Consider the following 25,789-nt stretch of genomic DNA (forward strand, 5'->3'; position numbering starts at 1 on the left):
CTTCTGCTACTTCTTATAAAAACAAGGCATGGGGCGCCTGGCTGGCTCAGAGGGGCACGCATCCGCCTTCAGCTCAGGTCATGATCTCAGGGTCCTGGGATTGAGTCCTGCTTTGGGCTCCCTGTTCAGTGGGGAGTCGGTTTCTCCCTCTACTCCTACCCCCTGCTTGTGCTCGCTCGCTCTCACACATACTGTCTCCAATACATACATACATACATAATCTGACATTTTTTATATTCATACTCATTGAGTGGCATGCCATTTGTTGTAATTCGTAATTTTCCTGAGGCTTATATTCAAACAACATAGCCCTTATTTTTGTTTTGTATTTATCTTATTTTGAATCAAATGCATGTAGCTGCTAATTACAGATTAATTTGATAGTTAATTTGTATCAGGACCCACAAAATGGGAGGCTGCCCTAGTGACCTGACTCATGTTACAAATTTAAGTCAGCCTGCACTTACGGGAATCACCTATCCAGAAACCTCACATACACCAATTACAATCCTCTAACTCAGCTTGAGTTAACTTATCTTACCTAGGTAATAGGACCTGCTAGCTTTATAAGGAACTCCTTCAATCTCCTGGCCAATCATGCTGCATTTCTGTGCCACCTCTCCCAATGGTCTCTAAAACATGCTCTTGGCTAAAATCTTTTGGGAAGAGTGTTCAACTGTTTGTGAGGCACTGTAATCCCCCAATCCATGCACTGTCTTCTCTGTAATAAAGGACATTAAATTCATTATTGTTTTTTTGTCATTTGACAAATTTAATACTTTCTAAAAGTGAATACCTGTGCATGCTACAGTGCTCTATGATAAAAGAACAACACAAACGCAGGGTTCATTCCTGCCTCTTTTTTTTTTTTTTAATGTTAGCATCTTTTCATTCTTTAAGGTGGATACACTGAAATCTTTTGTTATTCTACATATATTTGACATATTTCATAGTTACACATTCAAACCAAGAAAGAGTTTTTTTTTTCCAAGAAAGAGTTCTGTGATAAAATCTTTTAAATCATCACAAGCCAGTTTATGCATAACTTACTACATATGCCAATAGATGGTGCCTCTGAATGGAGAAACAATGTGGTAAAAAAAGAATCCTATTCTAAAAAGGAGAATTTCTGAGTATTTTATTTTCAAATCATCTGACAGGTAGAAAATATACTAGACTTAGAATACTACCCTGTGATTTATTAAGTGTGATTTGAAAAAAAATTCACTTCGCTTCTAAGAATTTAAGTTCAATCAGAAACTGAATGAATCATAATTCTGAAAATATTTCTAGGTCTAATAAACTGATTAAATAATTAACTACTTTGACGACTTACTGTCTGTTGCCCATAGAGATAACTGAAGGCAAATAAATACATCAAAGCAAATAAGTATAATCAATCTATAGATTTATTTTTTAAGATTTTATTTATTTATTCATGAGAGACACACAGAGAGAAGCAGAGACAACAGGGAGAAGCAGGCTCCATGCAGGGAGCCCAATGTGGGACTTGATCCCAAGGCCCCAGGGTCATGACCTGAGCCGAAGGCAGACGCTCAACCACTGAGGCACCCAGGCGTCCCCAATCTATAGTAGTTTTAAATCACTTCAGATTTGTTTAGGATCCTGATTAAACAAAACTATAAGAAATACAGAATCTGGAGATGAATATCATACTTGCCTTATTTTTTTTAAAGACTTTATTTATTCAAGAAAGACACAGAGAGGCAGAGACACAGGCAGAGGGAGAAGCAGGCTCCCTGGGGGGAACCTGATGCAGGACTCGATCCCAGGACCCCGGGATCACAACCTGAGCCAAAGGCAGATGCTCAATCACTGAACCACCCAGGTGCCCCTTGTCTTATTTACTTTAACCTCAGCGTCATAAGCAGTTGTTAAAAAAAACTTGCAAATTCCTTCAAATATTATGCACCTGTTATGTTCCAGGATTTTCTTTTTTAAATGCTTCTTCAGCGCTTTTTTTTTTCTTTTTTTGGATTTTATTTATTTATTCATGAGAGACACAGAGAGAGAGAGAAAGAGAGAGGCAGAGACACAGGCAGAGGGAGAAGCAGGCTCCATGCAGGGAGCCCGATGTGGGACTCGATCCTGATCCCGGGTCTCCAGGATCACACCCCAGGCTGAAGGCGGCGCACTAAACTGCTAAGCCACCGGGGCTGCCCACGTTCCAGGATTTTTCTAGACACTAGAAATAGAGCAGAAAAAGATAGGCAGTGTCCCTGATTGCCTATAACTTCAGTATGGCATACTTTCAATAAATACACGCAAAGATGTAAGGGAGTAACATGCTGCCATGAAAATAAACCAGAATAAAACATAGGAGAGAATGTGTTACTGAGCTGAGACTTTAATAAAAGGTGGAAGCAAGCCATTTGAATTTCTGGGGGAAGAGCCAATCCAAACAGAGGAAATAGCATATTAAAAAGGTCCTAAGGGTAAGAATAATTTTGAAGCTTTCAAGAAAAGTTGGAAGACTATTCTTTATTGAATGAATAGTTTCTAGTTTACATTTTCAGAGACAGACTTACAAGGAGATCCTGTCAGTATCATGTGGAAAATAAAGTGAAAGAAATATGCAAAGGGAAGGGCCATAGCTCATCTTTGGAGTGGACTGGGAAGGCTTCTAGCTATATTTGCATGATAAATATTACCCGTTACCAAGGGTTAATGCTATTTCTAATCCAAAGCAAAAAGTAACCTGTCATTTTGGTCTATATACTAGTCTTATTATGGCCTGTATAGTCATATAGTCAGTTTTGGCCTATATATGCATACTATAGTGCATGATTTCTGAAAAGCTTTTGGAATATAGAAAATAACTTACAGGCTCCCCATAATAGAGTACTATTGGTAATGGGTAACTGCTAACACCACACTGCAGTATTATTTAGAATATCCTAGACATGGAAAAAACTTGTGTCCACTGACAAATGAATAAAGAAGTTGTAGAGTGTGTATGTGTATACGCATACATATATACACAGTGTACTATCTAGCATTCAGCCATAAAAAACAAGGAAATCCTTCCATTTCTGACATGACTGGGCCCTGCGGGCTTTATTGTTATTGAAAAAAGTCAGACAAGGAAGACGAATATTGTAGGATTTCACTTATATGTGAAGTAAAAACAAAAACACCCCTAAACTTCTACAAAAAGAGATCAGATCTATGGTTACTAGAGGCAAGGGTGGGGGAGGGGGAATTGGAGGAAAGTGGTGAAAAGATACAAACTTTTAGTTATAAATAAGTACTAGAGATGCAATGTACAATATGATGGCTATATACTTAACATTGCTGTATGATATATACGCAAGAGTAAGTCCTTAAGAGTTCTCATCCCAAGGAAAATATATTTTTCCTTTTTATTTTTTAATCTAAATGAGATGATGAATATTAACTAAACTTATTGTGATAATTCACAATATACATAGATCAAATCATTATGCTCTACACTTTAAACATATACAGTGCTGTATGTGATTTATATACAAATGTGGCTGGGGAAAAAAGAACACTTGCAAAAAAAAAGATATTTCCAATACAAAAGGAAAAAGAATTCTCATATATTATTTGGAAATCCTTCAAATAAAAGATAGGATTTGGTACAGATATATAATCACTCTACCCACTGGATATCATGTTCCCATTTGGATAAATCAAGTCACCTCTGTTACTGTTAGCCACTTTTGTGCAAACTATTTTAGTATATATGCTGCCGAAGCGAGCACATGTGCAAACTAATAGAAGAAATGAGTTCTCCTAATTGACACAATTTTGCAAATCTGCACAAGCAATAGGACTTCAATCAAACTTGTTAAGCAGCAATTCCTCTCTTGCAAATACATTTTTTTTGAGGACAGGGAAGGTAACAGTATTGGTGTTTGTGTTTCCTGATGCCAGACAATATCTAGTACAAAATCAGTATTTGTCAAAATTTACTATCATCTACGTGCTTAGAAACTTCACAAATGCCTCACTCAGATAATATACTTAGCAAAGGCTTGCTGAATGAAGACAGGAATGCATCTGTCAGATTTATAAGGAAATCTGATTGAGATAAATTGTCAAAGTATTTGGCTATCCATTTTTCCTCTATGGCTAGAAAGAAAGCAGTAAGAAAAACTAGGAAATAAACTGCAGCTTACAAATCCTCAACTTAAAAAAAACTTCTCTGCAGATCTTATTTTGAATTTCTAATTCTACAAATTAGATAATTGTATTTCTATTCTATTTCTAAAAATTAGATAATTCTATAAATATTAATATCTAATGTTAAACTGTAAATCTCACATTCCCTTTTCTTTATCTGAATGAAGAGTCTAAAGGATGAGTCGGCATTAGTGTACTGATAGATGGGTGGATGCACACACACACTAGGACAGAAAAAAAAAGTCTACTTCAATTTATTTCCAAATACTAGTTTTGCATTGTCTAATTTATATTGTCTACCAACGGCATGAGAATCCGTATTTTTAAATTGACAGCACAGGATCTGTGAACACCTTGAAAATTTACATAGAGGAAAAAAAATTATAGTCTGGACATTAAAATGCTGTTGCCTATATACATATGCATAGTATTCTGAGCTATGATGCATATGTGTTACTTGGAAAATCACAATTTATCTGTACAGATTCGTTTGGCTGTTTGGCTTGAATGAGGTCAAAAGAAATATTTGGATGGAGAAACTCCAGAGATACTGACTACTCTATAGTATCCTCTGTGTTATGTAAGATTCTTTTGGAATTGCAACTGAGAAAAGGCTACTTCAGGGGACTGTTTCACAATCTTTGAAAAAAGAAAAAATATCCAGTAGAGTTACAGGTATCTTTAAATAAACAGTTTGAGGTATTTTAATATTAACAGTTTTCCCTGATCAAGGAATTAAGACATTTTCACCATTCAAAATTTTTCCCCCTCCTATGTCATAAAAATAATTTTCTCTTCATGAAGGAAAATTATTTCTAAAGTCTGATAAAATTGGTAAAAAAGAAAGTGTACTCAACTCAGTAATAAGAGGACCTATAATAACCAAATGCTTTTATTTTATTTACTTATTTATATATATATATTTTAACCGAATGCATTTAAAATGTCTTTTAATCCTCACAACAATTAAAAGATGCTACAGTGATTATGAATACAGGCTGAGTCAAACTAAATTAAAGTAATCGTGACTCTGGTTCATTACTTTGTGCTTCAAATTCCTCATCTGAAAAATGATAGTAATGTTCACCTCACTAGGCTGTTAAGAGGATGAAAACACTAATACACATGCTTAGAAAAGATAAACTTCAACTATCCTTGCTTTACAAATTAAAAATCTTTCATTTTGAAAAATGGTCACCTCAACTGGGTTCCATTTAATACCATCACTCTATTTTAGGCTAGTGCTGTCCCTTGGACACCATTCACATGGAAGATATGATCAGAAGAGCTAATATACAGAGCAAGAAGAGTTTCTTAAGATCTCACATTTTAATATAGGCTTCGTTTGTGGCATATTTTAAAAATTATAAAGTAATAAATGGAAAATGTTAAATATTCAGATTATAAGTGTAAAAAAGTACAAGTACCCCATGCTACTCCTCTCTGCAGGTTCTCAACCATAGGTGCTTCCTACAATTAGCCATGCGAGCCCCAATTCCCTTATATGAGAAATGAGGACACAGGTACGAGTTTTTAAGGTTAGAAATGTTATGGATATGAAGCACCGACCCCACAGTCCAGCACAGAGGCACCCCAACAATGATATATACCACTGTAGGAAGGTCTGTGTTCAACTTCCTTACCTTTCCTATGTCTTATCGATTGCCAAATATAAAAATACTTTGTAAACTATTAAGTGGTAGTCAACATGCAAAACGCACTTACTAGATTCTCTTTCTTCCAGAGGCTGCTGCAACTGAAACATGACACCAACAGATTTCAACTTTTCATATTCACTTTGATCCTAAAGCAGGACTTTACCAATAGCATGCAGAGATAGATGATGGCTACACAAAACATACCTTTTTTGATAAAATGCAAACGTGTTGGGGAGGTTCGGTGGATTAGCATCTGACTCGTGATTTCAGCTCAGGTCATGATATCAGGATCATGAAATGGAGCCCCATGTCGGGCTCCGTGCCGGGTGTGCAGCCTGCTAAGATTCTCTCTCTACCTCTCTCTCTCTCTCTCTCTCTCTTTCTAAAACAAAACACCAATAACCCCCCTCCGTCCAAAAAAACAACAAAAAACCTGCAAATGTTCCATGGACAACATGAAAGGGTTCAATTACTTTTCTACAGTTTTAGAGTATTCTTATTTCCAAGACGTAAGTAATTGCATATATGCTTGATTAATCTTAAAAGTACTGTGACATGGGTCAGAGCCAACAAACCATCAAATGACGAAAGCACAGGGGGTAAAAAAGGGAAAATATTACTAAGTACGCTTAACAATCTGAATTTCTGATAAACGATGAAGCTAAACATAATGCTTTTTCCCAAATGCCACTCCAGTCACTTGAAGCTATGAACTATGAGCTGGAATTAACTCACAATGAAGTCTAAAACACGTGGAGATGTTGATCAAATAATTACTTTGAAGGGAAGAGATGGTGGAAAGGTAACTTTCTAGGAAATGAATTAAAAGAAAAAAAGGTCACAATCTCTAAAGTGGAAAATAATCAAAGATGTATTAACAGTAAATAAATTCAGTGACAAGTGCAAAACATGTATTTCTATAAAGCTGAAGAGCAAAGCTGGGCTCACAGATTTGCACTGTAGGGACCAGGTATTTAGGTGTTCAATAGTGTCTCAACATCCCAATGATGGTACCTTCCATATTATTTAAGTACAGGTAACTGCGATATTTTAAATGATGGGGAAAAAAAAAAAAACCTGATGTGGAAAAAACTGTGGACAGTGTTGAAGTTATTCTCAAAGTTAAACTAGCATTTATCTTGATTGTAATTTTGAGTATAAATATTCTGCCTTGAAATTTGAATATTAAATTTTTAAGTAAAAATCTATTGATTGTAATTGTCAACAAACTACCAAATTATTCTTATATTCTCCTCTTACCAACTTAAGTTGACACTAAGAATAAAGTCTCAGTGACCATATTATCTTATTAGAACAGTCGGGGAGGCTTTGTTCATATAGAACAATATTTGTCATGAATAATCCTGATTCCTCTTTAAGTATTAAGCAAATGAAGTTGTAAGCCAAATCCAGCAGAAAAAAATTGTCAGCAGAGAGTGATATAAAGTCAAATTTTAAAATAGTGGATTTTGATTAAAACCAACTTTTAAACAGATTTATTTGACAGTGGGTTTGTATGTATTAACACAGACAGAATGATATTATGAAGCACATTCTAGGATTTGGTACCCTAATTTTCTCTGTTAGTTAACTGCTTTAAAGGAGACAAACTCTGAAATCCTATAAAATTAATATTTTCAGTCTAAGAAACATTAATCTTGGAAAAATGAGCAAGAAAATAGCTTTTAAAGGTTAGGAGTAGGAATCCCTGGCAATAATGGGAAACATTCCCAGCTTATTTTGGAAAAATCAATAAACATTTATTTAATGACATAAAGACTGCTTTATAACCACCCACTTCATCTTTTTTTTTTTTGATAGAAATAAACCAAAAAATAAAACTAATAGTAATTAGAATTAAAAAATGTTTAACTAGTTCCTCCATTTTCCTTCATAGGAAAACCACTAGCATGCAGAAGCCATTTTATTTTTTAAAAGATTCATTTATTTGGGGGGGCAGGGGGGAGAGGAAAAGAGGTTTTTGTTTTTTAAAGATTTTATTTGAGAGATAGAGAGCAGAGCAAGAGAGTGCATGGGGGTGGGGAGGGCAGAGGGAGTGGGAGAAGCAAGCTCCCAGGTAAGCCTAGAGCTGGGGGTGGGGCTCCATGCCAGGCCCCTGGGATCATAACCTATTGAAGGCAGACACTTAAGCGACTGAGCCACCCAGGCACCCTGGAAGGAGAGTCTTAATCAGACTCCCCACGGAGTCCCATGCAGGGCTGATCTCACCACCCTGACATCAGAACCTGTGCCAAAACCAAAGTCAGATACTCAACCAACTGTGCCACCCCCAAGCTCCTTGTAAAAACCTTTTCAAAAGAGTAAAATGAAAATGTTATCTTCCCAAAGCTGAGGACCGAAATTCTTTTGCATTGAAAGCTGAGAGAAATGTTAAGACCCGCTATTTTACTCAAAGATTAAACTACCTAGAGCAAGCTTCCTGTTAGAGGACTCAAAAGTAAAAAAAAAGGGGGTGGTCCTGGCTAAGCTTCCGACTCTTGGTTTCAGCTCAGGTCATGATCTCAGGGTCATGAGTTCCGGCCCAAGTCAGGCTCCCCACTCACGCAGAGTTGCTGAGATTCTCTCTCCCTCTCCCTGATCCTCCAGCTTGTTCTCTCTCTCTTTCAAATAAATACATCTTTTTAAAAAAAATGAAAAAGCATAGGAAACATACAAAGAATAGATATAAAATGTTCTAAAATAAACTGCACTCTCCATCAGAAAAAATTATCACAACTCACTAACAACAAAATACAATTCAAATCTACATTTTAAACTATGAATAGAAATGCAAAATATGTACTGCCTTCAGTGAAATAGTATAGAATGTTTTCTACTGACTACTTTTAAAAGTTGGTAGTTATAGGCATGAATGGAAAACATGTGAAACTGAGAATTGAAATTTTTAAAGGAAACTAAAAGACACGGGTAATGAACACCTGAAAAGTTGAGTATTTAAAATATGGAGAGCCCCTGTCCTATATGATTTTGCTCTAATTTTGATCATTTAAAACAACTTATTGATAGAGGGACAAATACAGAAAACTTTGAATAATAAGTATGTAAGAATGTAAAAAAATCCCACTCAAAAAACATTAAGCAATTTTTTTTAAGTTCAACAATTCCAATCAATAATGACAGGGTTAAAAAGTGAAGTGTTCTTTCAATAAATAACTTTACCATAAAATAGCAGTTCCCACTGATTAGGCAACATTCTGAAAGATAATACTAATTCAAAATAGGTTATATCTAAATCTGTTAATTTACACAAAAAGAAACTTCCTAGAAATGTTTGGAAAGCAAATTCACTTTGCTCTTAGGTGGTAACATTTTTAAAAATCTTGCAAAAATTAATGTCATTTTCCTTTACTACAGTTTCTTGATTTGCCTCAATAAATCCATCTTACTTTTCAGCTTTGAAATAAATCTAACGTGTAGCAATATTTATGAGAGTAATACAGACATGTTTGAAAATGTCTTACTAAACTGTAAAAGGAGAAGTAAGCCACTCTATCTTACTTTGATAAAGTACACTTTCCGTTACCACACAGAACAGCATTTTTTGGTTGATGTAATTCTTAGGCACATTTTTTCTTCCACTTTTTTTCATTTGGCAAAGAAGGTGGACAAGGCATTATTTACTTTAATAAAATGAAAATAATAAATTGTAGCTAAGCAAATTCTGCTACAAAAGGTAGCTATGGAGTAGACTCCAGCCTCTGCACAGGAGACATCCATTTCATGTTACTTCAAAAATCCTTTTTTTTTTTTTTAAAGCAAATGCAAATACGTTTGCTGAAATGCTCAAGCTGAGAAACTGCTGGGTTTTTTTGTCGGCAGTGAATTCTTCCTAAAGTAATACAATTAACATAAGGTGCTAAGTCCCAGGAAGACAAGTACATATCACTCTAAGCTCTCTTTATGGAGGCTCAATTCAAGTTGCTTACTCTGTACTTGCTCCGCAGGCATCACACACGGTGCACTATAAATAAACACTCATAAAATTTTACATGCCAGTTTATACCTGTTGAAGTTTACCACAAGTATATGGTCACTTGGATTTTCAGAATTACTTTGCCATTAAACAGAATCACGCTTCTCTCATAAAAAAAATGCAGCAATGTTTACTGTAAATGTCAATAACAAAATATTGCACTTCAAGCAGAAGCACAACAAATGAAACTATTACACTTTGCCTATTACTTAAAAAAAAAAAATTGAGCTAAGAAAAGAATCTAGGATGGGGGACTGGTGGCTACTATGAATTTTCATACTTGAGTAATTCATCCTCCAAAGGCAGGCTGTTACAAACCACCAAAGAGGAAAAGCTTTTCTCTAATTAAAACAAAACAAACAAAAAACAAAAAAACAACAAAAAAAAAGGGCAGCGCGGGGGTGGGGTGGGGGGGCTCAGCGCTTTGGCACCGCCTTCAGCCCAGGGCATGACCCTAGAGACCAGGGATCGGGTCCCACGTCGGGCTCCCTGCATGAAGCCTGCTTCTCCCTCTGCCTGTGTCTCTGCCCCTCTGTATCATGAATAAATATAAAGAGGTTGAAGATGATGGCATAAAGGCCAATGCGCAAATCCTAATGATTAACAAGAAAGATTTGCGAGAGGGATCCAGTTTGCGTTCTTGGCCAGACCACTTACAGAACCTCGTGACCTTCAGCAAGTTTCTGGGTCCCTTTCAGCCTCCCTTTCTTCACCTGCAAAGGTGGTCACTGTTCTGAATATGAGAAAGCAAAGGAGATCCCGAGGCACTTGGGGCTCGGGAAGGTGGTACCGATCATTACTGTCAAGATGAACTTGTGGCAGGGAGGAGGCTCACTGGGGACCTTGCAAAAACTAAGGTCCTCGCCTCACAACCCACTCTCCCTGCAGGTGGTGTTGCTCTGCTACTACTTTTCTGCTACTCACTTTTAGCGTCAAGGATTCTGAAGAAGAACGGAGAAGAAAAAGCGGGGATTGGGGGTGTTGGTGGTGTCGGTGGGTGTTGGGGGTAGGGGTGTTGGTGGTGGGAGTGTTGGGGGTGTGGGTGGTGTTGGGGGTGTTGGTGTTGGTGGGGTGTTAGTGGTGGGGTGTTGTTGGCGGTGGGGGTTGGGGGTGTGGGAGTGTTGGGAGTGTTGGTGGGGATGTTGGGGGGTGGGGTGTTGGGGGGGTGGGAGTGTGGGGGTGTTGGTGGTGGGGTGTTGGGGTGGTGGTGGTGTTGGGAGTTGTGGGTGTTGTTGGTGGTGGGGGGTGGTGGTGGGGTGTTAGTGGTGGGGTGTTGTTGGTGCTGGCGGTGGGGGTTGGGGGTGTGGGAGTGTTGGGGTGTTGGTGGGAATGTTGGGGTGTGGGAGTGTGGGGGTGTTGATGGTGGTGGGGTGTTGAGGGCGTGTTGGTGGTGGGAGTGTTGGTGTTGGGGGAGTGTTGGTGTTGGGGTGGTGGGGTGTTGGGGTTGGTGGTGTTGGGGGGTGTAGGTGTTGGGGGGTGTTGTTGGTGTTGGGAGTTGTGGGTGTTGGTGGTGGTGGTGGGGGGGTGGGGTGTTAGTGGTGGGGTGTTGTTGGTGCTGGCGGTGGGGGTTGGGGGTGTGGGAGTGTTGGGGTGTTGGTGGGAATGTTGGGGGGGGGGAGTGTGGGGGGTTGATGGTGGTGGGGTGTTGAGGGCGTGTTGGTGGTGGGAGTGTTGGTGTTGGGGGAGTGTTGGTGTTGGGGTGGTGGGGTGTTGGGGGTTGGTGGTGTTGGGGGGTGTAGGTGTTGGGGGGTGTTGTTGGTGTTGGCGGTGGGGGCTGGGGGTGGGGTGGTGTTGGGGTGTTGGGGGTGGTTAAAAGCCGCCTTTCAGGGGCGCAGGACCGCGGCGCGCCCCGGCTTGCTGGAGGGCCGGGGGCCGCTTCCCCGCGGGACACAATCACTCCGGGCAGCGGCAAGCCGAGCCCCCGCACGGCCCTGGGCATCGGAGCCCCCGCGTCACTGGCAGACCGGCCGGGGCAAGCGCACGCTCCCGACCCGACAGCGCGTCTCCGGGCCACCGCGTCCGGCAGCAGCGTCTGCCCCCCCGGCGGAGCCGCCGTCCCGCCCGAGCTCTACGGCCTGCGCTAGTCCGTCCTTCCGAGGCTCGCGAGAAGCGCCAACCCCCCGGCCCGGAGCCAGGCCCCGGCCGCGGCACCTACGGAGGCGGCGGGATTCGAACGCGGGTGTCGCGGGCTTCCCGGCCCGCCGGGCTGCTCCGGTCCCGAGAGGCGGAGGCGGAGGCGGAGGCGGAGGCGCAGGCCCAGCCCCCCCCCGCCCCCCGCAGGCCGGGCCCGCGCGGACCGACGGCCTCGGGGCTCCCCCGCCACACGCTGCGGGCCGCGCCCAGGGCTCCGGGCTGCGCGCAGGCCCTACGTCCGGGCCTCGGACCACGGAAGCTCGTCCCGCCCCGACGCCCGCGGCCGCGGCCGCCGCGACCGCCCAGACGGCGAACCCGCCCGCCGCCGCCCGCCCCGAGCCCGTGAGCCGCACTTACCCGAGCCGAGCGATTTCCCAGACGCGGGGCCGGCGCCGGCAACGGGAAGGGCTCCTCTACGCGGCAGCCCGGGCGCCGGCGGTGACGACATCGGGCCGCGCCGCCGCCAGCGAAGGCCCCCGCGCACGGCCGGCGGCGCCTGCGTGACGCGTCACGGGCGGGGCTGCGCGTGCCGGCCCGAGCCTCGGAACATGTCGCGGCCGCGGGGCGTGGCGGGCCGCGACCCGCGAGCGGGGTTCCGAGCCGAGCGGACGGACGCGGGCGCCTCGGTGCCGCAGGGGCTGTTGAAGGCCGCGAGGAGGAGCGGACAGTTGAACCTGTCGGGCCGGGGTCTCCGCGAAGGTGAGGCGCCGAGGTGGGGCGGCGGGGGGCGGCCGGGCCCTCCCCTCCCCCTCCTCCTCCCCCCCCCAGCCCTTGACCCCCCGCGGCCCCGGGGCTCCCGCGCACGCGCACTGCGCTGCTCCCACCTGCCCCGCGGCGAGCGGCGGCTTTTTTTTTTTTTTTTAACAGTCACGTGTAGAGTAGACCGAGCAGGTGAAAGGGGCCGTGATGGTGACGTAGGCTCCCTGCTCTGCCTGCAGAAGCCTCTAATCCCTGGAAACGTAAGTGTCTTACGGGCACGGGCGCCGACGCGCGTCGGTCCCCCCAGACACACGGTTTCCCGCGGGGCCCGCCCGTGCGGTTGCGGTTTTTTTTTTTTAATTTTTTATCTGTTTGATTTTGTACTGACATTTATCACCACCCGAATGTACGTATTTGTGTATTGTCCTCCCTGCCCTCGCGCTACGATGTTAGTTTCGGGAGGGGCAGGGAGCTTTGTTTCATTCATTGTTGTATCACGAACACTCCCCCCCTTCCCCCCCCCAAAAAATGTGTGTGCGGTTCCTAACAGACTCTTATTAAATGTTGGTGGAGGGAGTAAGCGAAGGAATAGTGAATATTTTCCAAGTAGTAAGTGATGCGCCGGGTGTGGAGGCCGAGACCTTTAAGGTCAGCGTTGGCGCGAGCAGAGCCGTCTCAGGCCCCTGCGAATGGGAGCTGCACTGTGCCTTACTGCAGTTAAGCCCCCGTATTAGAATGAGAACAAAGCTCAGGATGCCCTCGGCAGGGAATCCCAGATCAGAAAGACAACAGAGCTCAGAGAATCCCATATTAGATCTTAAGAAACTCCCACACCCTTTCCCCCCATATTGGAACGGGGAAAAAAAAAATTCCTCCACCGCTTCTGAAAAATCCCCTAGACCAGCCCATAAAACACCCAGCTGTAACCCACTTCGGGGTCCCAGCCCCTGCTCTGCTGTGTGGAGTATACTTGGACCCAAGCTCGAGCTTGTAAATAAACCCTCGTGTGTTTGCCTCGGTGTCAGCTCCTTGGTGGTTTCTCGGATTCGCAGTCTCGGGCACAGCACCAGAATGTACTTTTGTATTGGCCTCGGGTGGTTTTGTCTTTTAAAAATCCAAGGGAGCAGATGAAGTGGGTGGGTGTGCGTCGTATTTCCGTGCGGGGTGGGGGTGGGGGGATAGAAGCAGGAGAAGCACATGGCATTTGTAGCTTACATATCAGAAAGAAACCCTTGTTGCCATAAAGTACAAGGTGGTTACCTACTTGTGGCCTTCGACATCTGTCATTCAGCCTTGGACGCCCAGCCAGGGTAAAGCGGGGCTCTAGTAGGGCCTCTTGGGGGCCGTGCTCCTTATCTACCTGCCTTTGCTCATATAACTTTATTTATTTTTAAAGATTTTATTTATTTTTTCATGAGAGACACACAGAGACAGAGACACTGGCAGAGGGAGAAGCAGGCTCCATGCAGGGAGCCCGATGTGGGACTCGATCCCGGGTCTCTAAGATCAGGCCCTGGGCAGAAGGCAGGCGCTCCACCGCTGAGCCACCCGGGCTGCCCTCCTGTAACTTTATTCATTTAAATATTTATTCATGACAGACACACACACACACACACACAGAGGCAGAGACACAGGCAGAGGGAGAAGCAGGCTCCATGCAGGGAGCCCGACATGGGACTCGATCCCGGGACCCCAGGATCACACCCCAGGCCAAAGGCAGTGCCAAACCGTTGGGCCATTGGGGCTGCCCCCTCCTGTAACTTTAAAATGCATAATCTCGGGGATCCCTGGGTGGCGCAGCGGTTTGGCGCCTGCCTTTGGCCCAGGGCGTGATCCTGGAGACCCAGGATCGAATCCCACATCGGGCTCCTGGTGCATGGAGCCTGCTTCTCCCTCTGCCTGTGTCTCTGCCTCTCTCTCTCTCTCTCTCTCTCTGACTATCATAAATAAATTAAAAAAAAAAATGAAAAAAAAATAAAATGCATAATCTCATTGTACCTTATTTTCTCATTTATAATGTGGTAGTGATGATCGGACCCGCTCAAATTTAAATGAGATAATAACATACAAAGTACTTGGCACGTGAAAACTACACCATAAAAACTGTCATCATTTTTATTGCTGTCACTGTTGACATTTAATAGGCTTCCTAAATGCTTTCCTGGGTTTCTTTAAATCTCACACTCTGCATCAGTGTCATCATCAAGAGTTTTCTTTTTTGATACCCGGATCTTATTATGTCACTCACAGTATTTAAGGACTCCCCATACATCACAAGATTCGCTATAAAGTTCTTGGGACAAACATACAAAAACCTTTTGAAATGTTGCCCCAGAAGTATTTGTAAGGCCCTCCCATTTTTTCTCAGAATCCTACACTGTAAAAACAGTGGCTGTAATGAAAGATTATCTTCCGCAAACAACTAATCTTTTAAAACATAAAACAGTCTTTTAGATTGTAGAACAGTCTTTTTAGAATAGTTTAGGTTTCTAGAAAATTGAACAGATAGTACAGAACCCCTATGTACAGCCTTACCCCAGTTTATAGCTCTCCCTTTACTAACATCTCGCATGCACGAGGGGCATTTGTTACAGTTAATGAACTAATATTGACACATTATTATCAAAGTGCACAGTTTACATTACTGTTCTCTCTCAGTTCTGTACAGTTCTTTGAGTTCTTTGAGTTTTGACAGAAGCGTAATGCCCTGTATCTGCTGTCATGGTATCATTTAGAACAGTTTTACTGCCCTAAACATCCTGAGTTACACCTGTTCGTTCAGGCCAGCTTGGCAGCCACCTCCTCTCTGCTCCGGTAGCTTTGCCTTTCCCCAGAGATCATATAGTTGGAATCCCAGAGTATGTAGCTTTTCCATACTGGCTTTTTTCACTAAGCAATATGCATTTAAGGTTCCTCTGTGCCTTTTTTGGCTGGATAACTCATTTCCTCTTATCCTGAAATAGTAGTATATGGTATGGGTGTACCATTTTATCCATTTACCCTTTTGAAGGACATCTTTGTTGCCTCCACTTATTGGCAGTTATGAATGAAGCTGCTGTTTGTGCTCAGGTTTATGTGTGGACATAAATTTTCACCTACTTGGATGTAAAGCTAGGAGTGCCATTGCTAGATCCCATGGTAAGACTGTGCTTGGCTTTGCAGGAAACTGCCAGATCGTCTTCCGAAATGGATGTACCATTTCGCATTCTTAACAGCAGCGAATGAACATTCCTGTTGATGCACATCCTTGCCACCCTTTGGTATCATCCGGTTTCTGGAGTTGAGCCCTTATGGGAAGGATGTAGTCCTATCTCAGTGTTGTTTTACTTTGCTATTCCCTAATGTTGTATAACGTGGAACATCTTTTTATAACCTTGTTTGCTATCTGTATATCTTCCTTGGTGTGGTGCCTGTTCAGATCTTTTGTCCATGTTTTATTTTTTTTTTTAATTTTTTTTTAAATTTTTATTTATTTATGATAGTCACAGAGAGAGAGAGAGAGAGGCAGAGACATAGGCAGAGGGAGAAGCAGGCTCCATGCACCAGGAGCCTGATGTGGGATTCGATCCCGGGTCTCCAGGATCGCGCCCTGGGCCAAAGGCAAGCGCCAAACCACTGTGCCACCCAGGGATCCTGTCCATGTTTTAATCGGGTTGTTTGTTTTCTTAGTGTTGAGCTTGATTGTCCTCTGTCTTTTTTACGCTGCATGTCTGTTCAGTTAGGGTTCAGCGAATAAGTGATACACAGAAGGCGGCCAGTGGCCTTTTGGATTTTTTAAAGTCTGTGTTATATGAAGACGTATAGATGAAAGGTACATGAGTGTTTTTGTTTCTGACAAAGTAATTGCAGAAAAATGATTACTGTTACTATTTTCTGATAAACCTTTTATTAGTCTACACATGTTATATTTTTAAAGTTATACTCATTTTTTATTTTTTATTTTTTTTTTTTTTAAATTTTTTTTTTTTATTTTTTTATTTTTTTTATTTATTTATGATAGGCACACAGTGAGAGAGAGAGAGAGAGGCAGAGACACAGGCAGAGGGAGAAGCAGGCTCCATGCACCGGGAGCCCGACGTGGGACTCGATCCCGAGTCTCCAGGATCGCGCCCCGGGCCAAAGGCAGGCGCCAAACCGCTGCGCCACCCAGGGATCCCCCAAGTTATACTCATTTTTTAAAAGTCTCTTTGGGTTGCCAGGTGGCTCTCAGTTAAGCCTCCGACTCTTCGGCTCAGTGAGTCATGATCTCAGGGTCATGAGATCCAGCCCCAAGTTGGGCTCCGCACTGGGCATGAGGCTGCTTAAAGATTCTCTTTCTCCCTCTCTCTCCGTCTCCCTCTGCCATCCCACCCTTGCTTGCTCTCCAAATAAATAAATAAAAATTAAAAAGTTTCATTTTTATCTTCAAATATTATTACATAAAATTATGAATTATGTTCAAAAGTGATAACCAAACATGGCTTCTTTCTGATTGCTATTAATATGTCCGAGGTATCATGAGATATTTTATAAAAAAAAAGATACGAGATAATAAATATGAAAATGTTTGAATTCTGTGGGGAGTTACAGATACTAATTTAAGTCACATTTGTTATACACCTGCTATGGTTTTCCAGATATTGTGCGAAAGAAGCAAACTAACACTTCAAAGAATTTATAGTCACATAAGCATTTTAATATGTTTTATTCAAACTTATTTATTAAGAATTGCACTTGCTAAATAACATATTCTCATGTTGTACTATTAAGTCTTACCTCCATGTTTATGCAGTAATTTAGAGGTATCTGTAATGTACACTCATGTCCATTATTCCTACATTGGAAAAATAGAATCTAGCCTTTAATTTTGTTGTATATAACCCAAAGGAGTTAAAATTCTGTTTATTCTTTAGCTTAGATGATGGTCTCCTTGAATTGATTTTTCTTAGTGGAAGCTCTAAGAATAGTGAGACATTTTATTACCCTAATAAGGTGTTAACTGGTACGTAGTACGCATTAATTTTTATCTGACATTGAAATGGGTACTCTTTTTTTTTTATTTATTTATGATAGTCACAGAGAGAGAGAGAGAAAGGCAGAGACATAGGCAGAGGGAGAAGCAGGCTCCATGCACTGGGAGCCCGACGTGGGATTCGATTCCGGGTCTCCAGGATCGCACCCTGGGCCAAAGGCAGGCGCCAAACCGCTGCGCCACCCAGGGATCCCGAAATGGGTACTCTTGATGGTTTTTAGTACCCTTTCTTTTTGTAAGCCATAGTTGTTTTATGAACGCCCATTTATCGTTTTCTTCTTTTTACAAGTGTCTGTTATAGGAAAAGTACAAGCTATAGGAAGCAAAAAAGGGAAAATAATCATTCAGGGTTAGTCACTTAATATTTTGAAGGTTTTTCTTCTAAAGTTTTTCATGTGAATAGGATATATAATTTATCGTTTGTTCTTTATTATTTAACAAATTTAGCATTGTACACAGTCCTGCTAGACTTCTGTTTATACATTTTTTTGGTGTCACTTGAAAAATCTGATTTTTAGTGACTATAATATCTTATGACTACTATAATTTACTTAAACATCTGAATATTGTTGGCAGTTTTAAAGTTATACTTGAGTCAGTTCTATAACTTACTGACAAAGATGTGCTGAAACAAAGTCACTGTTAATAACCAACTTCAAAGAAATATTAGAAATATTCTGAAAATTTTTAAATGACAGCTTTTTCCGAGCAAGTACACAAAAATATATATCATTGTTTGGTTTAGTATGGATCTTGCAGCTTTCTCATTGGACCAAGTAAAAGAAAGATGGAATTTAAAAGGAGGTATTGATTGTTGCCTTGTGGTTACATGACATTGGTAGAATAGTAGTGTAGAAAATGTTTTTTGGGTGATACATCAAAAACTGATGAAAATCAAAGGTATCAGAGATTGGAACAGAAGAATGCTGTAAATTTTAAAGGAAACCACATTTTGAACTGACAGGAAAAATGGTAAGTGGATAATTTACTAAACAAACCAATTAAATTTGCTTGGAAACCATATTATTTAAAAGGGAAATATGGGTATAAGGCTATCTTTCTTACTTTGAAGAGAGCAGTTTTGTTAGTTTTCATTTGTAGAAGTAAATCAATAGGTCTAGGGTGTCTAGGCCTCAAGATGTTATGCCATCTGTTTTAAGGTACTGAGAATTTGCCTTATTCAGTTATGACACAGTAAAAACCGTAACATAAATCATGTATTTCCCAAGTTTGAAATAAGCATCCTTAATCTATATTAAGTGTCTTCTGCTTTACTATTTAGCTTAACTCTGTATTTTGACTACTGTTTGTCTTAATGGAATAACAGCTAATAAGAATTAACCAAAGTATCAGATTTTAGTAACCAGAAAGAAACTATTGAGTGGATCATCTAAAAAACATTCTTAGAAATGAAAACAATAGGAAAGTGTTTTAATCTGTATATCATTGCAGAATCTTGAGGTAAAAATTTAATTTTTAGTATACTGAAAGCCAGGGAAGTCTACTTGTTTGGATTATAAAACAAGGAACAAGATGGTTAATTGAAAGTGCTATTCCTATTTCTTGATCTGTTGAAATAGTTCTGAACCTCAGTATTGCAATTTCTTGAGTAGTATACCTCAAGTTATTATCAATGCCAAAATTTGCTTAATACATTAGGCAAAGTTAAACTTATCCCTCTATTAATATGTTCATTTACTTGCATTTTAGTATGTTTTCTTGAGTAGGAGAAGAAAGGGGACGTTGGTTAAGTGAATGCCATCTGTCGTAGATACTGTCACAGGAGAAGTACAGATTGGGAAGAATGGAATTACAGTTTCAGTGAGGCTTATCTTCACTATAAAACTGAATGTACCCTGACATTAAAGTATAAATTCAAGCTTGTTTTTCTCTTAATGTGATTGGTAAATATGTTTCCTTTTTTATATGTTAAACATTGTTTCATTTTTTCTTACAGTGTCCTGCTGGACTTCCAGGAGTTCTCTTCATGCATTCTAATATAACAATGACTCAAGTGTTCTAAAACACGGAGACTATCCCTGTGCACCAACTTCAAGCTGAAACTGAGTTAATGCCTTCTATGTAACTGTTTAATTTTGCTATCGAGTGTATATATATGTATGTATGACTGTATTTGTTTCTTAGTAAACTTTACGTGTAGTCTGAAAGTGACACTGAGGTATTATGGATTGTCAGTATGGGATTCTTTAAAGGGGCCATTGGTTGCCATGAATAAACTTGTGGAGAAATTTGTAATATTTGTCAGTGAGCTTTCTCTGATCTTTTACATAGTGCTAGACTTACTGGTTTATTCTTTTAAAATCATCATAATTGGGTAGATCGTTTAGTGAATGGCATTTGTAGGATAAGCTGTTATTAAAATATTATTCTGCACCTAGCAAAAGCCTTTTTGTATTATTATTATTGCTGCATCCTAGCATTTAAGTTACTGTGGGACCCTCTCATTTAATCAGCAAGGAAGTTGGTAACCAGAGATGTTAGATTACTGGTCAGTTTGATTTGTTGCACAGTTTAAACCAAGCCTTAGTTCTTTGACTCTTTCGTCAGTCGTACGTCCATGATGTCATACTGTGTATCATAGTTTAATATATTTACAGCCTTTTAGAAGAAGGAGTCTACGTATACTAGGCATATAGATCTTAATAGAAATGATAATGGTTTTCTACTTTAAGGAAATATCATGTACTAGGGTGGTCATTATATTTATGAAACTGTTCAAAACCATCAAAAAAGATTTTTAAATCTCATGATTTGTTGCTCCTGTAGTTTACCGTGTACACATTCTTTCGTCCTTCATGTAAACACCATTTTAAACATATTTATTTCTTTTCTGTTTCTTCCCTTACCCACTTCCAAGTATCTTCTCCAAATTAGACAGTTCTCTGCAATCAAGCCATCTGTAGTCCCCATTTCTATAATTGGCTATTGTCAGTAGAATAAAGAGTAATATGCCAAAAAATCATGCAAAGAAATCTTTTCTCAGTCTTTGTTAACAGCCATTCTGTTCGTTGTAGAAGCCCGTAGTCACATATGGATATTTAAATGTTAATTAACCAAAATTAAATAAAATTAAGAATCATGTTCTTCAGTTACCTTAGCCACATTTTAAGTGTTCAGTAGCTATATGCCCCTAGTGGCTACTGTATTGAATAGTGCAGCATATAGGATATTTCCATCATTGTAGAAAGTTGCATCCGGTAGTATATGAAACAAGTATCATCTTGGGAGAAATATGTGTGTATGTAGCTGTATGTATGTATGTATGTGAGCTTATGCATATATATACTTCACTTTGTTTATTCATTCACTTGTACATATGAGTATATGTATACATACAATTACCTTGATATATTACATCATCTTTATTTTACTTTGAGTACCGTATTGGAGTATAATTTACAATGTGTGCATCCATTTTAAGTGTACTATTATTCAGCAAGTATATATGTGTGTGCGTGTGTATATATATATATATATTTATACACACGCATACATATATACATACATTCAATTTTGTAAATTGCTACCACAATAACAAATATAGAATATTCGCAACACTCAAAAAGTTCCTTTAAGGCCCTTTTTTTGTCAACCCCACTGCTAGTTCCGCACAACCAGTAATCTGCTTTTTGTTAGTATAGATTAGCTGGTTCTAGAGTTTCATTTAAGCAGAATTACATTTGCAATTTTTTGTTTTAGGCATCTCTTGCTTAGTATGTTTTCTGAGGTTCATGTTGTTTATATCAGTAGTTTTCTTAAATTTTTCAGTAATAATAGTCCATTGTATGTATATATCTCAATTTGTTTATCCATTCATCTGTTGATCAACAGTTGCTTGTTTTGGGCTATTATGAATAAAACTGCCATGAACTTTCAAATACAGTCTTTGTGTAAACAGGTTATCATTCCTGTTGAGTTACATACCTCAGAGTAGAACTGCTCAGCATATAGTGATAAGTGTGTATTTAACTTTGTAAGAATTTACCAAGCTTTTTGCTCCTACTAAACAGAGAGTCAGTTGTTCCAGGTCATTACCAACACTTTGTATTGTCAGCCTTTTAACATTAGCCATGCTTGTGGTTGTGTTGTAATACCTCCTTATGGTTTTATTTATTATTTCCTTAGGTCTCATAATGTTTAGCATCTTTTCCAACTGTTCATTGGCCATTTGTAGATCTTTTGCCAAGTGTTCAGATTTTTATTCTATTTTTAAATTGGGCTATTTGTTTTTAAATTGTAAGACCTATGATATTTTGGGGATACAAGTACTTCTCAGATATCTATCCCTATTGATATGCAATATATTTTTCCAGTCTGAGGATTAGTGATTTCTTTAGAAAAATATAATTTTTTTAATTTCGAGGAAGTCCAGTTTATCTTTTTTTTTTTTCCTTTTGGGAGTTGTACTTTTTCTGTAGTAAGAAATTTTATCCATCCAGAGGGTGTGAAGCTTTTCTCCTCTGCTTTTAGAATTTTTATAGCATTATCTCTCATATGTAAGTCTATGATCCATTTTGAGTTAACTTTTGTCATAAGGTAAAAGTTGAGGTTCACTTTTTATCTATATGAATTTACAGTTCCAGGGCCATTTGTTGGAAAGACTATTTCTTTCTTATTAAATTGGTACTTTTGTTGAAAGTGAATTGACAATATATAATTGCATGCAGTTTTCCTGAACTCATCTCTTCTATTGGTTTATATATCCTTATACTAATACCACACTGTCTTGGCAAGCACTGTGGTAAGAATTTAAATCAAGTACTGTTAAGTTCTACAACTTTTTTCAACAGTTTCAAAACTTACTTAACCTGTTTTAGTTCTTTTCCATTTTGATAATATGTTTTAGAATCAGCTTGTTAATTTCCACAGAAATGCCTTCTGAGATTTTGATTAAGATTGTGCTGCTGGGGGATCCCTGGGTGGCTCAGCAGTTTCGGCCTGCCTCTGGCCCAGAACACGATCCTGGAGTTCCGGGATCAAGTCCCACGTCGGGCTCCCGGCATGGAGCCTGCTTCTCTCTCTGCCTGTGTCTTTGCCTCTCTCTCTCTATGTCTATCATCAATCAATCAATCAATCTTTAAATAAAAAAAAGATTGTGCTGCTGAATCTGTAAGTCATCTTGGGGAGAAGTGACATCTTAATAATTAGTTTGTAATGTGATATATTTATCTGCTTATCTAGACCTTCTCTAAATTTTCATAGCAATATTTTATATTTTCATACCACAGGTTTTACATATATTTGTTACGCTTAACTTTGAGTATTTCATGGTTTTAGATGCTGTGTGTTATAAATCTTTAAGCATTTAAAAAACATTTTCGTGTATTGATTGCTAATGCTTAGAAACACAGTTGACTTTTGTATGTCTGGAATTCTGTGGACTCTCTAAATCCATTCCATCTTTTTTTTTTTTTTATAGATTCCTTAGGATTTTCTACATAGGTGATCATGTTGTCTCCTAATAGAGACAGTTTTACTGTTTCCTTTTCAATCTGAATGCCATTTATTTGTTTTCCTTATTGCGTTGGTTGGGACCTAGAGTGAAATTCTGAAGTAGTGATAATGGGCGTTCTTCCCTTTGGGGTGCCTGGGTGGCTCACTCGGTTAAGTGTGTGACTGGCTCAGGTCATGATCCCAGGGTCCTGAGATTGAACCCTGAGTCAGGCTCCCTACTCAGCAAGGAGTCTGCTTCTCTTCCCTCTGCCCCTCCCCCCGCTCATGCTCTTTTTCATTTTTACTCTCACTTGCTCTCTCAAATAAATAAAACCTTTAAAACAAAGCACTGAAAGTCTTTACCATTACGAATGATGTTAGCTATATGCTTTTCGTTTTTTTTTTTTTTTTTAAGATTTTATTTATTCATTTATGAGAGACAGTGATAGAGGCAGAGGGAGATAGCAGGCTCCCCAAGGGGAGCCCTATGCGGGACTCTATCCTGGGACTCTGGGATCATGACCTGAGCCAAAGGCAGATGCTCAGCCACTGAGCCACCCGGGTGCCCCACTATATGCTTTTCATAGAAACCCTCTATTAGGTAGAAGGAATTACTTTTGATACTTAAGTTTTTTTAGTGCTTTTATCTTGTTGAATTTTGTCAGATTTTTTTTTTCATTTCTTGAGAATCATTGGTGTCTTTTTCTGTTAATATGATAGATTGCATTGATTGATCTTCAAATGTTAAAAGAGTCTTGCATTCTTGATACAACTCCCACTTGGTTGTGATGTATATTTTAGATGTAGGTAAAACATTTGTTATGGAATTTGGGGCCTATAATCACTGGGAAGTTTGGATTGTAATTTTTTTCTTTTTTTTTTAATGTCTTTGTTTTTGGTATCAGGCTAATGCTGGCTGTATAAAACGAGTTAGGGTTTGTTCTTTCCTCCATTTTCTAAAAGACTCTGTAGAATTAATATCATTTCTATTCTAAATGTCTGCTAGAATTCACCAGTAGAAGCCATCTGGGCCTGGGGTTTTCTTTGTTTTAAATACTTAAATGGGAATATTTAAAATAGCAAATTCAATTTCCTTAACAGATGCAAGGCTACTCAGGTTTTCTACTGCTGTTGTGTTTTTCCCGCCTTTCAAGGAATTTGTTCATTTTATTTAAGCTGTTAAATTTATAGATGTAAAGTTGTTTATAGTATTCCCTTATCCTTTTAAACATCTGTAGGATCTAAGGTAGTATTTCCATTTTCAAAGAACCAGGTATTGATTTCATTGTTCTTTATTCTGTTTCATTGACTTCCCCTCTTTATCTCTTTGCTGTTTACTTTAGGCTTAATTTGTTCTTTATCTGGTTTATGATTGTAGCTTAGATCGATGTAAATGAGATTATTTATGAAGCAATACTGGCTATGAGTTGATAATTGTTAAAGGTAGGTGGTGGATACCTGGAGTGCTAATTCATTATACTATTATTTAAATTTATGTATATATTTGACATTTTATATAATACTTTAAATATTTACATAAAGCAAATGAGGGGCTCTTGGGTGGCTCAGTTCGTTAAGTGACCAACTCTTGATCTCAGCTCAGGTCTTGATCTTAGGGTTGTAAGTTCAAGCCCTGTGTTGGCCTCCACACTGAGGGTAGAGCCTACTTAATAAATAAGTAAGTAAATAACACATTAATAAACCTTAATGAATAGTAGCTTTTCAAATTTATATGCCTATTGACATCCATTTTTACCTGATAGTATCTGTTTCATTAATTGGTAAGCTACTTTTAGGCTGCCTCTATAGAATTTCTCAATAATTAGGACTTTTTAAGAATTTTAGTGGTTCTTCATGTTTATGGGTGGGGGAAGAAAAGTGACATGAATCTTGATGGTATAAGCTTTTGAAGAAATTGGGATACCTCACGAATAATTAAAGGGGAAAGAATGAGCAGTGTGTCAGTGTTTATGGAAAAGCAAATTGATAAATGTTCAATAACAGTATAGTATCAACAATTATCCATCCTTGATCAACTATCCTTGATAGTTCCCACAAGGACAAATTTTGCTAACAAAAAATCTGAAGTAATTTTAAAACTGTAACATTTATTTAATGTAGTTAATGGGTAACATTTTCATTATGTTGTGTATAAATTTCTTGTTCTCCCCGCCTCCCACCAAAATTTGTTATTACATTATTTTTTAATTATAATTATCTTAATGTACGTCTATATAGGTGTTAGAGAAAAATAGATGCACAAATGCTCTACATATCTTTTTAGGAGTGGAATTGTGCATATCACATAGCTTCTCTGTACTTTTTAGTGTGTGTTTTGTATTGTTTTGTCTTGCCTTTTTTGTTCTGTAACTTTTTGTTGGTGACTTAACCTGTATGGCATATAGTAACTTAAATTTTTTTTTTTCTCAAGTGACACTGCTATTTAGTCAAATATATAGAGCATCCCCATTTCTGCTTACTTGTGGTGTCAATAAATTCACATGCTAATCTGAGTTGATCTGTGTTTCTTATTCCCACTCAACCCTCCATACCTATATACCAAAATAATAATAGTAATGGTAGCTATAGTAAATGATACGTTTTGTGGTGCATTTGCTCTTGAAAGAGTTGAGGATAGCGAATTCTTTTTATTTTGCTTTGCTTTAAAAG

The 25,789-nt window shown here is 39.6% G+C and overlaps 2 protein-coding genes across 6 annotated transcripts in view; one reads left to right on the top strand and one right to left on the bottom strand.

Annotated features, from left to right (window-relative positions):
* The window catches only part of SRSF11 (serine and arginine rich splicing factor 11), a 41,487-nt gene extending 29,041 nt beyond the window's left edge, over positions 1-12,446 (bottom strand). The window contains exon 1 of one of the 2 annotated variants that reach the window (XM_041748034.1): positions 12,313-12,446. The gene's annotated coding sequence lies outside the window, so the exon portion shown is untranslated. The remainder of the gene's footprint in view (positions 1-12,312) is intronic. The other variant, XM_041748035.1, reaches the window with a different exon arrangement.
* The window catches only part of LRRC40 (leucine rich repeat containing 40), a 49,365-nt gene continuing 35,995 nt past the window's right edge, over positions 12,420-25,789 (top strand). The window contains exons 1-3 of one of the 4 annotated variants that reach the window (XM_041748030.1): positions 12,517-12,654; positions 12,823-12,914; positions 19,623-19,732. In XM_041748030.1, coding sequence (XP_041603964.1) covers position 19,732 — 1 coding nt within the window. In that variant the 5' untranslated portion in view covers positions 12,517-12,654; positions 12,823-12,914; positions 19,623-19,731. Of the gene's footprint in view, positions 12,655-12,822; positions 12,915-19,622; positions 19,733-25,789 lie in introns of all 4 variants that reach the window. The other 3 variants (XM_041748029.1, XM_041748028.1, XM_041748026.1) reach the window with 3 other exon arrangements.

The sequence above is a fragment of the Vulpes lagopus genome, chromosome 3 (genome assembly GCF_018345385.1).
Source record: "Vulpes lagopus strain Blue_001 chromosome 3, ASM1834538v1, whole genome shotgun sequence".
NCBI classification, from domain to species: domain Eukaryota; kingdom Metazoa; phylum Chordata; class Mammalia; order Carnivora; family Canidae; genus Vulpes; species Vulpes lagopus.